The 15368-nt window shown below is 38.1% G+C and overlaps 1 protein-coding gene across 10 annotated transcripts in view; it reads left to right on the top strand.

Moving 5' to 3' along the window:
• Positions 1-15368, top strand: part of setd5 (SET domain containing 5) — a 184772-nt gene that overhangs the window by 48934 nt on the left and 120470 nt on the right. For 6 of the 10 annotated variants that reach the window (XM_072280863.1, XM_072280862.1, XM_072280861.1 and 3 more), the window contains exons 2-4: positions 691-734; positions 1480-1535; positions 8856-9034. In XM_072280863.1, the coding sequence (XP_072136964.1) occupies positions 8964-9034 (71 nt within the window). In that variant the 5' untranslated portion in view covers positions 691-734; positions 1480-1535; positions 8856-8963. The remainder of the gene's footprint in view (positions 1-690; positions 735-1479; positions 1536-8855; positions 9035-15368) is intronic. The other 4 variants (XM_072280857.1, XM_072280858.1, XM_072280859.1 and 1 more) reach the window with 2 other exon arrangements.

Below are 15368 nucleotides of genomic sequence, written 5' to 3'. Positions count from 1 at the left end.
TGTAAATCTAGTCTGCTCCATCTCGGGTACTGGCCTACAAAGTACCCAGGACATCTTCAAGGAGCAATGTCTCAGAATGGCAGTGTCCATTATTAAGGACCTCCAGCACCCAAGGCATGCCCTTCTCACTGTTACCATCAGGTAGGAGGTAGCGTAGCCTGAAGGCTCACACTCTAGTGATTCAGAAACAGCTTCTTTCCCTCCGCCATCCAATTTCTAAATGGCCATTAAACCCTTGGACAGTATCTCACTTTTTTAATATATAGTATTTCTGTTTTTGCATGTTTTTAATCTATTCAATATATGTACACTATAATTGATTTACTTATTTTTAAAATTTTTATTTATTTTTTCTCTTCGATATTATTACATTGAGCTGCTGCTGCTAAGTTAACAAATTTCATGTCACATGCCGGTGATAATAAACCTGGTTCTGATTCTGAGTTAGACCACATTTTGGGTGGGACTACTCATTACATCATAGGAAGGATGTATTAGAATTGGAAGGGGTACTTCATCAATTTAACAGCTCTACCTGAATTACAAATATAATTGCAAGAAAGATTACATAAACTAAGAATGAATGATTAAGAATTTAGATTAAGGGATCATTTATTTGAAGTTTTCTTTATTCAAAGGGGAACTTGGAGGATTGATGGAGAATTTGATTTTACTGTCTGTGTATTCCAGGGTCAGCATGAATAGTCTTAAGAATTGAGCTTTCAGGAATGAAGGTAAAAAAAATAATTGTTTTCTAGAGGATGGTAGAAAATTTGAATGCTTCAAAAATATAATTAATAGTAGATTTTTAATGTTTTGACTTTGATATATATTTGTAACTGGGGAAAAGACGTAAAGGTACCTTATAAGTAATAGGTCACAGGTCAGCAATGTTCTCAAAGATCTTGTGTTATTTGTATTTGAGGAGCAATGTTTTTGTACTTTGTGGGGTTTTGTACCCCTCACTTCTGCCTTTAATTTTGCCTTGGTGCTGTATTCAGTGAGTTGTTTTAATCCTAATAGCAATGCTAAAGACTAATTTTTCTTATTTGAAGTAGAAAAACTGTGCATAATTAAATTTTCTGGGTAATTGAGCACTAGTTGGATAATGAATGCATCTGTGCATCTACGTAGGTGGGAAGCCTGATCAATCTGCTTACTAATTTACAACAGGAAGAAAAATAAAAATTAGTATTCCCCAAATCTGACAGTGACTGCTAGCGCAGTAAAATAAATGCAGCAGCTGCTTGTATCTGCCCATTGATTGGAAAATGCCTAAATTAGTGAAACAGGAACGTTCTATGTCTTTGAGTAATCCTGTCACTAATTAAACAAAACCTTGATACTTGATATATTGCCACTTTGCATTATAGAAGTTGGGGAAAAGCTACATTATTTTGAGTGAATCCTTCTGAAGAGGATAAATTTGTTTTATTTTGCTGTTTGTAAATGATTAGGCTCATGTCCTTTCTCAATTAGGCTGCTTTTGCTGGTCTTCATCCTCCCCCAGGACAGATACAGTGACAGATGTGCTGGTAAGTTGGTTGAATTAGTTCCTAACTGTGTCACCAAAGACATCGGGTACATGGTCGTCTACAGACCAAATCATTTTTAAACTAAGGCAAAATGGTGGATCTGGATCAGATCCAAAATAAGTCCAACAGTTAGATGTAAGCATTTTTCAAGCCCTTGAGCTTTACATTTACTTTACATTTTAGCTCCCTGTTGCGTGTAATATAAATTATTTTATGATCTGTAGAGTTTAAGTCTTTTAATGTTAAGCAGCCATTTTGTCATTAAACATGATGTTTTGATCAAATAGAATAGTGCTTTAAATACTTGGTGTATTTATGATCTAAATCTTTGCTCTTTGAATATTTGATGTTATTTCCCTGATTTTATTGAAACTATATGCTCTGCTACTACTATCCTAATTCACCTGACACAAAAATTATGCACATCCTGCTGTATCCGTTTCCACCTTCCCAGCTGAGAAAGATCACTGGTAACTATCACTGCAGCGTTGTCAAAACATTTTATTGTTGATGTACGAGAGAAGTTAATGTCGTATTTTCTTTCTCCACCTGATCATGCTTCCCCCCGCCCCAGATTCTAGTGATCTGACTCCAAGATTGGGAATAAATTGAATACCTAACAAAAATACCTAAGGTCACAAAGTCAAAACACAACACCAATTTTTTCGGAATATGTTGGTCCAGGACTTTACCAGCAACTCTTCAGCGTTTCATAGATTTGCATTCAATATAGTTTTAACTGTTTATATCTCCTCTTGTGGCAGAAATATGTAGTATATAGTTTAACTTCAGTTTGCTGTGTTTTCATAACGTATGGTCTGCACGGAACCTTGTCTTGTAAGCCTTGGTGAAATTTCAAATTCTATTTTTTTTTACAGCTTTGTATTAACATGCTTTCTAAAAACTGAAGGATCTGTTTGAGGAGATGTGAGTTAGGCATTGGAATGACATAATCTTATCGTTTGGAGTTTGTGTTGCTCTATTGTGGTGGAAATGCTGTTCATGTCAGCTGCTTGCAGTCTCCCCAAACAGATCCTTTACTCCCAGTTGAAGGAAGGCCAGTGAGCCCTGGTGGGCAAAGGAAATGCCTTAAGGATAACATCAATATCAGCCTGAAGAAATTCAACATCACATCTAAAAACTGGGAAGACCTTACACACAGTAGATGGAGGAAATCTGTTCAAGAGGGGGCTGCACTACATGAGAGTGACCTCCACTCTGCTGCAGAGAATAAGCAACAGCTGCAACGAGAGACTGAACAACCAAAAGACCAGCCACTAGCCACAGGCACCACTTACTCATATCCATTCTGCAAGAATATGTGGATCCTAGATTGGTGTCTACAGCCACCTGATGACCCACCAATAGCCAATCCCTTACATTTTTTTTTAACTTGAATGATATCACTACTTCTAAATAAACACCATCTCACTTTTGTCAACTCTCCCACTCAATGTATTTTCTCCACACAAAAAAACTATTTCAAAGTAACTCACTGATTGTAAAGCTCTTTGGAATGTTGCAATTTGAAAGGCACTGAGTATAAGCAAATTCACTGCCTAGTTATAAGCAAGTTTACTAAATACACAACACTGTTAATGCCCAGTCCTTAACCTGAAACATTCTTATCATCATCATCATCATCATCAGGTGCCATGCCCAGTTTGAGCTCTGACTGCCATGGCCCACACGCTCCTGTTTCGGGTCAAGTGGATCAATTCATTGGTATTCATTTCCAGTTCCTTGGCTGCTGTCTCCATCATCATTTGTCTTTGTCTTCCTCTTGCTTTCTTCCCTTCAATCTTTCCCATAATTACCATGCATTCTAACTCCTCTTTCCTAATCACATGTCCGATGAAGTTACGCTGCCTTTTCATGATCTCATACATTATTTCTCTTCTTGTGTTTGCTCTGTTCATGACATCCTCGTTAGATATTCGTTTCGTCCATGATATTCTTTGCATCCTCCTCAAAAACCACATCTCTGCTGCTTCAATTCGTTTCCTCATGTTACTAGATATTGTCCAACATTCTGAGCCATATAACATAACTGGATAAACGTAACATTTCAGTACTAAGGCAGGTTGTCATGCCTAGTTTAGTATTGGTCAGTATACTCTTCATTCTCGTAAAGGTGTCTTTTGCCATCCCTATTCTTCTTTTGAAGTCCATGTTGCACCTGCCATCTGATGTCACCCAGCTTCCTAAGTAGCAAAAGTTCTGTACTTGTTTTATGTCTTCCCAGTTTATTTTCAGGCTGCAGATCGGATTCTCTTTCTTTTTGGATATCACCATACATCCTGTCTTTTTGCGATTGATAGACCTATTTTTGCACTTTCTTCAACAACTATATCAATTAAGTTTTGTAGTTCTTCCTCTGTACTTGCAATTAACACAGTGTCATCTGCATATCTGAAATTATTGATGTTTTCACCGCCAACTTTGATTCCCAAGATGTCTCTTATTTTTTGTAATATTGTTTCACTGTACACATTAAATAAATCAGTAGAGAAGACACACCCTTGTCTAACGCCTCGCTTGATTTTCGTAAACTGACTCACTTCTCCATTTGTTCTTACAATGGCAGTTTGTTCCCAGTACAGTTTTCTGATTAGGCGGAGGTCTTTCGAATCTAGATCTAAAGTTTCCTGTAATATTTCAAATAACTTACTGTGCTTCACTTTATCAAATGCTTTTGTGTAGTCGATAAAGCAAACAAACAAATCTTTTTGCACTTGAATAGCTCGTTCTGATAGTATCCTTAACATCGATATTGTGTTTCTTGTACCTTTGTCTTTCACAAAACCAGATTGTTCTTTACCTATTTCAGCTTGTATCCTACATTTAGCTCTTGTCATCAAAATTCTTAGAAGTATCTTGGTGATATGACTTATTAAACTTGTGGTCCTATGTAATTCATATTCCATTGCTCTAGGTTTCTTAGGAAGAGTGATAAATACTGATTTTTTTTTAATCTCTTCTAGTATTATTCCATCTCATAAATGTCACTGATTAAGTCATTAGGTTTTTCAATTCCATAATCTTCAAGGGCGATAATTTGTTCTATTACTTTAAAAAACATCCAAGATGCTTGTGGACCTGGAAAAGTCCAGGTGATAACACTAGAAATCAAATTGACTTTATTTCTATAAACCAAAGATTTAGAAACTCAGTGACTCAATGCAAAACATATCCAGGTGCAGACTGTAATAGTGACCATAACCCAGTAGTATGTCATCTAAAGTAAAACTTAACACTCTTATATTTTTTTATTAACCTCAAGGCAAGATCAATATCAGGTATACTGATAGTCGTCTCATCAACACCTCATTTGTCCTCAGCAGTACCCCAGCTGCTTGCTTGAACCTCATTCTAGAAAAGAAATTTTTTCCAGTTACCCTGTAAGGATGGTTCACCAGCTACTAGTTCCGTGCTTCTCTCTGCCTTTTCTGAAGTGGTATAGAGAATATTACCACTTTCCAATTATGCCCTTCATGTCGTTGAGACTTACACTTACACTCAGGGCCAACTTATTAGGTACGGCTGTACACTTCATTAATGCAAATATCTCATTAGCCAATCATATTGCAGCAACACAACGCACAAAATGATGCAGGCATGGTCAAGCGGTTCAATTGTTGTTCAGACTAAACATCAGAATGGGGAAGAAATATAATCTACAGTGGCTAGAGTTTATGGAGAATGGTGTGGGAGAAAATAAAAAATACACCCAGTAAGCAGCAGTTCTGTAGGCAAAATGTCTTGTTAATGAAAGAGGTCAGAGGAGAATAGCCAGACTAGTACAAGCTGATAGGAAAGCGACAGTAACTCAGATAACCATGTTACAACAGTGGTTTGCAGGAGAGCATCTCTGGACACATAGCACATTGAACCTTGAAGTGGATGGGTTATAAAAGCAGAAGACCACAAACATAAGACATTAAGACGTAGAAGCAGAATTAGGCCATCTGGCCCATTGAGTCTGCCTCGCCATTCAATCATGGCTGATCCTTCTTTTTTCCTCCTCCTCAACCCCAGTTACCAGCCTTCTCACTGTAACCTTTGATGCCATGTCCAATTAGGAACCTGTCAATCTCTGCCTTAAATACACCCAACGACCTGGGTGCATGTGGCAACAAAATTCCACAAATTCACCACCCTTTGGCTGAAGATATTGCTCCGCATCTCTGTTTTGAAAGGGTGCCACTCTGTCCCGAGGCTGTGCCCTCTTGTCCTAGACTCTCACACCATGGGAAGTATCCTTTCCACATTTACTTTGTCTTGGCCTTTTAACATTCAAAAGGTTCCAACGGGATTTCACCCTCATCTTTCTGAATTTCAGCGAGTACGGACCCAGAGCCATCAAATGTTCCCCGTATGATAATCCTTTCATCCCTGGAATCATTCTTGTGAACCTCCTCTGCATCCTCTCCAATGCCAGCACATCTTTTCCAAGCTGAAGGGCCCCACATTCTTCACAATACTCAAGGTGAGGCCTCACCAGTGCCTTATAAAGCCTCAGCATCACATCCTTGCTCTTGTATTCTAGTCCCCTTGAAATGAATGCTAACATGGCATTTGCCTTCCTCACCACCATCTTGACCTACAAGTTAATCTTTAGGGTGTTCTGCACAAGAACTCCCAAGTCCCTTTGCATCGCAGATTTTTGGATTTTCTCCCCGTTTAGAAAATAGTCGGCACATTTAGTTCTACTACCAAATGCATGACTGTGCATTTTCCAACATTGAATTTCATGTGCCACTTTCTTGTCCATTCTCCTAATCTGTCTAAGTCTTTCTTCATCCTACCTGTTTCCTCAACACTGCCTGCCCCTCCACCAATCTTGATATCATCTGCAAACTTGGCAACAAAGCATCTCTTCCATCATCTAAATCATTTATATACACCATAAAAAGAAATTGACCCACCATCGACCCCTGTGGAACACCACTAGTCACTGGCAGCCAACCAGAAAAGGTTCCTTTTATTCCCACTCGCTGCCTCCTACCAATCAGCCAATCATCTAATGTTGTTAGAACTTTCCTGTAATACCATGGTCTCAACTTCGTCAGACAAGATTTTCCCTGCAGGAAACCATGCTGATTTTGTCCTATCTTATCCTATGTCACCAAGAATTCCATCATCTCATCCTTAATGCTTGACTCTAACATCCTCCCAACCACTGAGGTCAGGCTAACTGGTCTACAATATCCTTTCTACTGCTTTCCTCTTTTCTTAGAGAGTGTAGTGACATGTACAATTTTCCAGCCCTCTGGCTCCATGCCGGAGTCCAATGATTTTTGAAAGATCATTTTGAAAGCCACCACAATCTCTAACACTACCTCTTTCAGAATTCTAGGTTGCAGTTCATCCGGTCCGGGTGACTTACATACCTTTAGGTCTTTTAGCTTTTTGAGCACTTACTGTCTTGTAATAGCAACTGCATCCACTTCTCTTCCTTCACACTCTACAACATCAGGCATACTGCTAGTGTTTTCCTCTGTGTAGAATGATGCAAAATACTCACTCAGTTTATCAGCCATCTCCTTGTCCCCCGTTATTATTTCTCCTGACTCATTTCTTTGTGGTCCTCTGTCACTACGTTCAGTGACCACTTTATTAGGCACAGGAGGTAGTTAATAAAATGGCCACTGACTTTACGTAAACACTTTGCCATCCTATCTTAACCCATCTGCAATTTGAAGCTCTCAACCATACCTTTGTTACCTGCAGCCATGATTATTCTAATGTTCTATCAGGCACATCTTCCGTCCACTAGATAAGAAAACCTTTGCTGCCTTTAGCATGATTTGCCTTAAGTCATGTATAATTGTCCCCTTTTGACCTTCATGAGCTCCTAGCCAATGAATGTGTCTATCTTTGGATATCTAACCCCTAGTTCAAATTTGTATATCGGTAGTCTTTCAGGGTTGTCCCATGCTCCATCTCTATCCGCTTTGAGCCATACAACTAAGTGCTGTGTTCTGTGTCCCTTCATTTCTGGACTATTTCTTTTTGTGATCACGTCTTCAATTGACTGAAATATAAGCTCTCCACCACTCTGTCTTTAAAATTATTAAGACTTTGATCAAGCTTTTGTGATATTCGCCCACCAACCCTTATTTATGAGCACACTTCTATATATTAATTTGTCTTCAAGAGAAACATTGGAAAGCTTTATATTCCTTCAGATGGTCATTGATTACTCTGTGTTTTGTCACCATAATTGCTTCAGACACTTTTCAGAACAATAATAAAACAAACCCAGGAATTAGCCAAGTATTCTAGGAGTAAGTACATTAGTTAACAAAAAAAAATCATTGACCAAAGCAACCATTAAGATAAACTTAAGATATTTTACAAAAATATTCTGAAAAAGAGGTCAGTGAAGGTCTTTTTTTGCCAGGTTAGCATTATATAATGTGATTAAAAGAGAAATGTGTGAATTGATAATATACTTAACGGTATATGAATGTATTATAAACATTTGACTTCTAACAATATGTACAGTATAACACATTGTTCAAAGGTTTCAAAGGTGCATTTAATGTCAGGGAAATGAATACAATATACATCCTGAAATTCTTTTTCTTCGTAAACATCCACGAAAACAGGATAGCTCCAAAGAATGGATGACTTTTAAATGTTAGAACCCCAAATGTCCACCTCCCGGCTCTCCCCACCCACACATAAGCAGCAGCAAAACAATGACCCGCCCCCACCTCTACCAGCAAAGAGTACTGTAACTAATCATCATTCCCTTTCTTTCACATGCTTTGATTGTATGCCTTGCAACATAGCGCAGACTTTCTGTGGTGTTGTCAGTGAAAGAAAACTGGACAAGCTGTTCTTAAATCTATTAATGGTCCTTCACATAAGTCAGGATTTTCAAGGGCATCTTTTAGCAACTGGGTACAAGAGTCTCAGGTGCCTTCTAAAATATTTACTTGCCGTAACACTGAAAACATAAATCACAAACTGATAGAGAAATTCGGCTAGTCAAGCAGCATCTGTGAAGGCAAAAGGATAGGCAATGTTTCATATCTGACCTTCCACAGGTGCTGCTTGACCTGCTGAGGTCCTCCATCAGTGTGTTTCTTTTTGCTCTAGATTCCAGCATCTGAAGTCTTTTGCGTCACTTAGATAACATATTAGATATGAGTATTGAAGTGTGTGGTGGTAAAATGCCATTGATTTTATTTTGTCTTGAAGCATTACTGTTTTGCTTCACAATGTTAATACTAATGTTCCCAGAGTATGATGAATGAGAATTTTATCTGTCTAAACTGTTCAATTTATCGATCTTCCTTTATTTTACAGTTTCCCTCATGTCCATGATCTGCACACGACACTGCGGCTGTTCGGCCTCGGTGTGGTCAGGCATTTTGCTTCGGACCCCGTGATAAACACGACTTGGTGTTGGACGTCATGAGCATAGTAATTCCACTTGGAGTTACTACACCAGATACTTCATACTCTGATATGGCTGCTGGATCAGAGTGAGTACAATAAAGATACTGGAAGATGTGGGTGAGCAAGAGTCAGGGAAAGAGATTTTTATATTTGTGGACCAGGGTATTGGATGAATACATTGCTATGGTAATTATGGGTGCATATTAAAGCAATAAGCTCTAAAAGAATTGAATAATTTGAATGCTTAAGAAGATATTACTGTCTCAAGGACCAGTGACTTTCTTAGTCGTAGCCATGCTATTTCACCAGTGATGCTGCTGTATCTTTTTTAATTACAAATTGTTTGTTAATTTATCTTCTCCTTACCATTTCCTTCCCCCACCTTTTCCCACTACCAATCTTTTTATCCTGTAAGTGCTAAAAGTGTTTGTAATATTTATCTGAATGCACCTTTTTAACAGCAAATTCTGAGTAGCTAAACACAGCGAGCATACTTCATGGTACAGAAATCCTGTTAACCAACACAGCTGATCAACCAATGCATAGGATTTAATAGTAATGCAAACCTTTGAAATATTGTTGGTGCTCATCAGCTTTCAATTATCATCTTGCTTCCAAAATCTGTACTCCATTCTTTATTTAGATACTGAACGTAGCTGCTGTCCAATAGTAGGAAACTGATCTGATCCATTCCTGCTTCAACCAGGCCATTGGTTCCATTCAAGCCCATGTCATCCAAGTGCTCCATTCCATTCCTTGAGCCAATTTTATGCACAATTGCATAAATCCTTTCCTCCTGCTCCATTTCTCCCCAGCAAATTTATTTGCTTGCCACTGTCTTTGATATTTTTTAAATTATTTGACAAACTAGGCTAAATTAGAATGTATTTCTTCAAAATCAAATGGAACGTGGCTTTCTAATTATTTTGGGATATTTCCTGTTCTTGCCAAAGGTTATAGGGAATCGCCATAGATCCATGTTACCTATGCAGCTTGGTTTTGAACACCAGAAGTTATATGAATGTTCAGTGTATCATCTTGAAAGAGCTCCAACAATATTTAAGTTTCATTTTTGTTTATTGTCAACCATTTTGAACCTCTACATAGAAACTTAATGACAATGTATTAGAATAATTATACTGCTGGAGATAGAAGAAGTCCTGTGTGTGTCATAGCTGAGCTCTGGGTTTGTTCTTGGTGAAGTTTAATATAGTTAACCTGATGGTAGGGTATATTTTGTATTCACTATAATGTACCCTGTGCCTGAAACATGTTTATTTTATCCCAACATTAAGAGTCCTATTCCAGTGTATTATCCTGCTGCTAAACTCTAAAGGAGGGAATGAGTAATCCAGTTGCAGGATCATGTTTCAACTAGGGGTGCACTATAAACAGGAATTAGTACTAAGTTTAGATTCATTACTGTAAATCATGGGCTCAGACCAGATTGGTGCAGGGTGTTCAGTTACATCCTGTTGGGTGTTGAGTACCTATTGTGTAAGATTATCTGCATAAGCTGTATGTTTTTGTGCAAAAGAAAATGTGTATATTTATAAGAATAGATCCTCTGACTACTTTGTTCGGAGATGGGTACAGATAAATCTGCATTATAACTTTTTCGAGTTTTTTCTGTTATTTGGGACATTAAGCAAACAGATAAGGTATTCCTATACTCAACAGTTTGTTTGCACTTTATAGAGTTCAGACATGGCTGTTGTTCTGCCTTCAAGTGGAAAACATTGGCAGAACTCTTGAGTATTATCTGATGCCCTTTTACCTGGAGAGGGTTATAAATTTGTCTGTTCTGGGATTTAGTTTCAAAACCGTTAGTGAACTTTGTATGTGATTTTAGTTTGATGCGAGTCCTCCACAGGCTAATTTTTTAAAATATGTTTTTGAAAGGACCCCACCCTTCATCGCCATCATTTTTCTGCCATCTTTATGGGTTCACTTTGGAGCAAGGAAAACACAGTTACTTGATGATTTGAATGTGGTAGTGAGCAGACTGTGGGGAAGAAATGAGCGTGCTAGTGGGAAAAGATGGACCTAAAACTAGAGATTAGTAGTAGAATGGTTAGCTGCTGATAGCTAATTAAATCAATGGGAAACTGAAGTGGAACATTGGCATACAACAAGTTCAGAAAACTTGATCTGAAATTGCTACAAATTAAGAGTCTTAGATTTTGAGTATAGTGTGCATCAGGATGTGATATTCAGTGTGCGAGGCAATTGGAATCTAGTGCAGTATAGGAATGCAGAGTGTTAACAGTGCTTTGTTAAATCCTGAGATGGTATTTGCTTCAGTGAGATGGAGTGGTTTATAACTTGAGTGGAATGACAGGCATGTACCTTGCCTACAGAGGCTTCCTTAAGTCACTTCTTCCTGCTGTACTCCTTGATCTAAAGACCATGTCCAGCCCTTGCTTGCTGTGTTAATTTTCTGTATTTCATGAACCAGCGCACATTTAAAAGGTACTGTTTTTCTATCCTTGTCGGCAAAGCGAATGACCTTTTATGCATGTGGTATCATTCAGTCACCCACCCCCTTGCATTTTCCAGCTACAGCAGAAGAGATATCACACTGCACTGTTAAACATAGACTCTAAGGAATTACTCACTGACTTGTTAAAGCAATCAAGCCAGCCTGACAGATCTTGGTGGCCCACATTTCCTAACAAAACCAGCATTCAATTTATGCTCTATCACAGTTTGGTAAGTTAGAGATTACAAAACATAAGTGGAGCATTCAGCTTTTTCCTTTCTCTTTTGCAGTTTTCCAATCTGCTTTAAATGCATCCCTGTTTTTAATGTTGCAGGATTCCCATTCTTATCTGATAAGGAGTTTTTCCTGTGTTTCTTATATTTATTATTAATGATCATCATAGGTTATGCTAAGGGCCCTGCATATGCAGTGCTTCTGATGAATATCTCTGGGTGGAAGAGAGCCCCCAGTGATCCTCATGGTCCTCTTGTCCTGGCCTCTGCATCCAGCACATCATTCTCTGCAACTTCCGCCTCTCTGCATCTTCATGGTATCTTTACTTTGCCTCATTCTCCACTTTCTGCATGATCGTTCTGTCCTTGATTCTCTTGTCCATTTGTTCCTCCCCATTAATTTTCCTTCTGGTACTATCCCTGCAAGTGAAATAAGTATTACACCTGTCAATTCACTTCCTCTTCACCTCCATTCGGGGCCCCAAACAGTGCTTCCAGGTGAGGCAATACTTTGCATTGGTGAGACCTGATATAAATTGGGAGAACTGCTTTGTCATGAACCTTGACTCCATCTGCGAAATATAGGATTTCTTGGTGGCCAACTATTTTAATTCTAATCCCCATTCCCACCGTGACACAATGATCCATGGCCTCCTCTACTCACAAGATGAAACCACTCTCAGATTGGAGGAGTAACACTTCATATTCTCCATGCTGAGTTCGTCCAGCATTTTGTGTTTGTTGCTTTGGATTTCCAGCATCTGTACAATCTAGCGTATTTATAGATTTAAAGCCCACATTTTGATTTCTTCCACAAGTGAAAATATCTTCTCTACATCAACACAATGAAATGTCTCTAGCATTTTGAACAAGCAGTAAGAAGGTAGGATTAGGCAAAAAAAAAGAAATATTTGTTAGACGCTGAGAGGAAGCCAGAAAGGATACTGAAAATGATGAAGTGCAATTGAGAAGAAACTAAGGAAAGTATAGAAAAGGGTATGAGAGCTGCCTTGGGAAGATGAGGATGATGGGCTTAATTGGCATCCCTTCAATTTAAGAGTTGTTGGAGATGCACCTATTCTGTTCAGTTTAACATCACACCACTGATGTGATTCCTGCAAATGGTGGACAAAGCTTTCAATTTATTTAAAGGTGAGCTGCGAACTACAGGATACTTAGCCACTGACCTGTACTTTGGCTGCTGTATTAGTGTAGCTAGTCCAATTGAGGTTTTGATTTTTGGTAATCACTGGCATGTTGATGGTAAAGGACTTACAGTGGTAATTCATTGAAAGGGTTATGTGGGGTTTTTTTGTCTCGATGGTAATTTTCTGACAGTTTTGTGGCTAATCTATGTGTCCTCTTTCTTCAACGTGTGCCAAGTTGAACTACTTTACACATACTTACTATTGGAATTCACTTGTATATTTGCATATCTATTCTGAAAGGCGTTAATTAAACTCACAGCAAATTTGAAACTGGTTTTCTGATCATCCAAACCAATGGTATATAGCAATAGGCAAGGCAACAGCCCCTGTGGAAGTCCACTTCCATCTTTGCCCAATGGGATAAGATATATTTTTGCTGCACATACACAAGTGTGCTCTAGGATGAGGTATTGAAGGCATTTTTAAATTGCCACTTGTTCAGTTATGTCAAAAAATTAGTAAGCTTGGTCAATTAATTTTGATTGATTATTCTGTATGTTGTCATAAGACCATATGACCATAAGATATGTCAGCTTAAAGTTGATTCCTTGGAAAACAATCTGAAATGCCCTTTTATTTATCAGGTTATTAATGGCAAAACAGTAGCAAAGTGTAACATCTTCAGAATACTCTTGAGAAAGATTATGTCAAAGAACTTGGAGTCTTCTCCATTGAAGTTAAATTTAGGTTCTAGCCCAGGGCAAGTGTAGAATAAAGTATATCCTACTGATATACCAAGTATATCATGCAATGCATCCATGCAGCTCCAAAGTTTTGTGATTAGAATGAGAATCCTGTAGTGACTTTTCTCAGTAAACTTTTGATATTTTTATCTGAAGCTAAAATCTTTAGGAGAATTCATTGGATGTAGCAGAAAATAAATTCAATTTTTGCAGTGAATTGTTCATAAGGAATATGTAAAAATTTGCTGGAACAAATATGTTTGCATTTCATGTTTTTATACTGAAGTTTAGTTGTATTTCAACTCATGACTATCTGATTATGTAATGTGTCTTTTTCTTTTGACAAGTATATTGTGCAGATACCTTGGAAATTGTTATAAAATTTTGCCTGATAAACGCTAGATGTCCCTGTTCATGCTATTCATACAAACCACTGTTTTTGGCAAATCAAGTTTGATATTAGATCTTCATGGTGACTGGAACAACATACTCTCTGTCTTTAACACCGTTGCAAAAAATGGCTGCATTTAGTGTTGTTTAGTGACATTCTGGTACCTGTGGCCTTTTTTACTGGACAAAATGAAACAAGTTTTCTATCCATTAAAGGCCTGTTAATTAACCAAACTTTTTGTTTACTTTTGTTAATGCAATTGAAATTTTGCAGGTGTTAGTAATAATACGAATGGTAACTTTTGTGAATTTCATTAAATATACAGTGTGCAATTCATAGCATTGGTAGGGATTGAGAAGCAGCTTGAAAGAATTGCGACAAATAAGCCATGCATTGTACTCTCTAGAAAGAAAGAAATAATTCCTAACTGATTATTGCCACATTAACATTTAAGTTCTTTGTGACGGTGCCTAAGGATAATTATCATCCAGGACGTGACTGTTTTGCTTTGCAGATGAGTCTTTTGATCTTTTATTCCAGCTTGAGGTAGACAAGATCTTTCCACATCATCTTATTGTAAAAGTGTACCTTTTTCCCAAAAAAATGTATATGCAGGTAATTCACTAATCAATATATGTCTTGCATTAATTTTGCCATCAAATCAATACCTTCATTGTGCCATCAAAGCCATGATCTTACTAAGCACCAATGCCATTTATGTTTCCTTTTTAAACGAATACCTATAAGGCATTTGAGAAAGGATTCAACCCTGCTGTATCCCGTGGTCCTGCCCCACAAACTCTTTGCAGTAGCACAGAGCTTCAGCACACCTGTTAGCACATAGTCCTGGAGCTTGGACTGTGCTGGCCAGCAGCATTTATTTCAAAATAAAAGTGTGTCTTCCATACATTTTAAAAAATATCATAATATAATTGTTCTAGTTACAACGTATCAAAGCCATTCATATTTCCTCCTTAAACTATACTTCCAGGAAGTGTTCAATTGGCCTAGATTGTGTAGATGTGGAGAGGGTGTTTCCTATAATGGATGAGTCTAGGACCAAGGGTCCAGTCTCAAAACAGAGGGATGTCCATTTAGAACAGAGATGAGAAAACTTTTTTTTAGCCAGAAGATAGTGGTCTGTGGAAGTCATTGCCACAGGCGGCTGTGGAGGCCATGTCATTGTGTTTAAAGTGGAACTTGATTGGTTCTTGATTAGTAAAGGTGTCAAAGGTTACAGGGAGAAGGCAAGAGAATGGGGTTGAAAGGGATAATGGATCAGCCACGATGGAATGGTAGAGCAGAGTTGATGGGCTAAATGGTGTACTTCTCCTATGTCTTATAGGACCCAGCCCCTCAGTGCTCAGTGCAACGTTATTTTTAATTGTTGTCCTTCCTCAAAAAGCCTTTGGAGTGGCACGGG

This window comes from Mobula birostris, chromosome 16 (assembly GCF_030028105.1).
Source record: "Mobula birostris isolate sMobBir1 chromosome 16, sMobBir1.hap1, whole genome shotgun sequence".
NCBI classification, from domain to species: domain Eukaryota; kingdom Metazoa; phylum Chordata; class Chondrichthyes; order Myliobatiformes; family Myliobatidae; genus Mobula; species Mobula birostris.
Note: the sequence above shows the minus strand (reverse complement) of the source record. Positions and strands in the feature narration are given on the sequence as shown.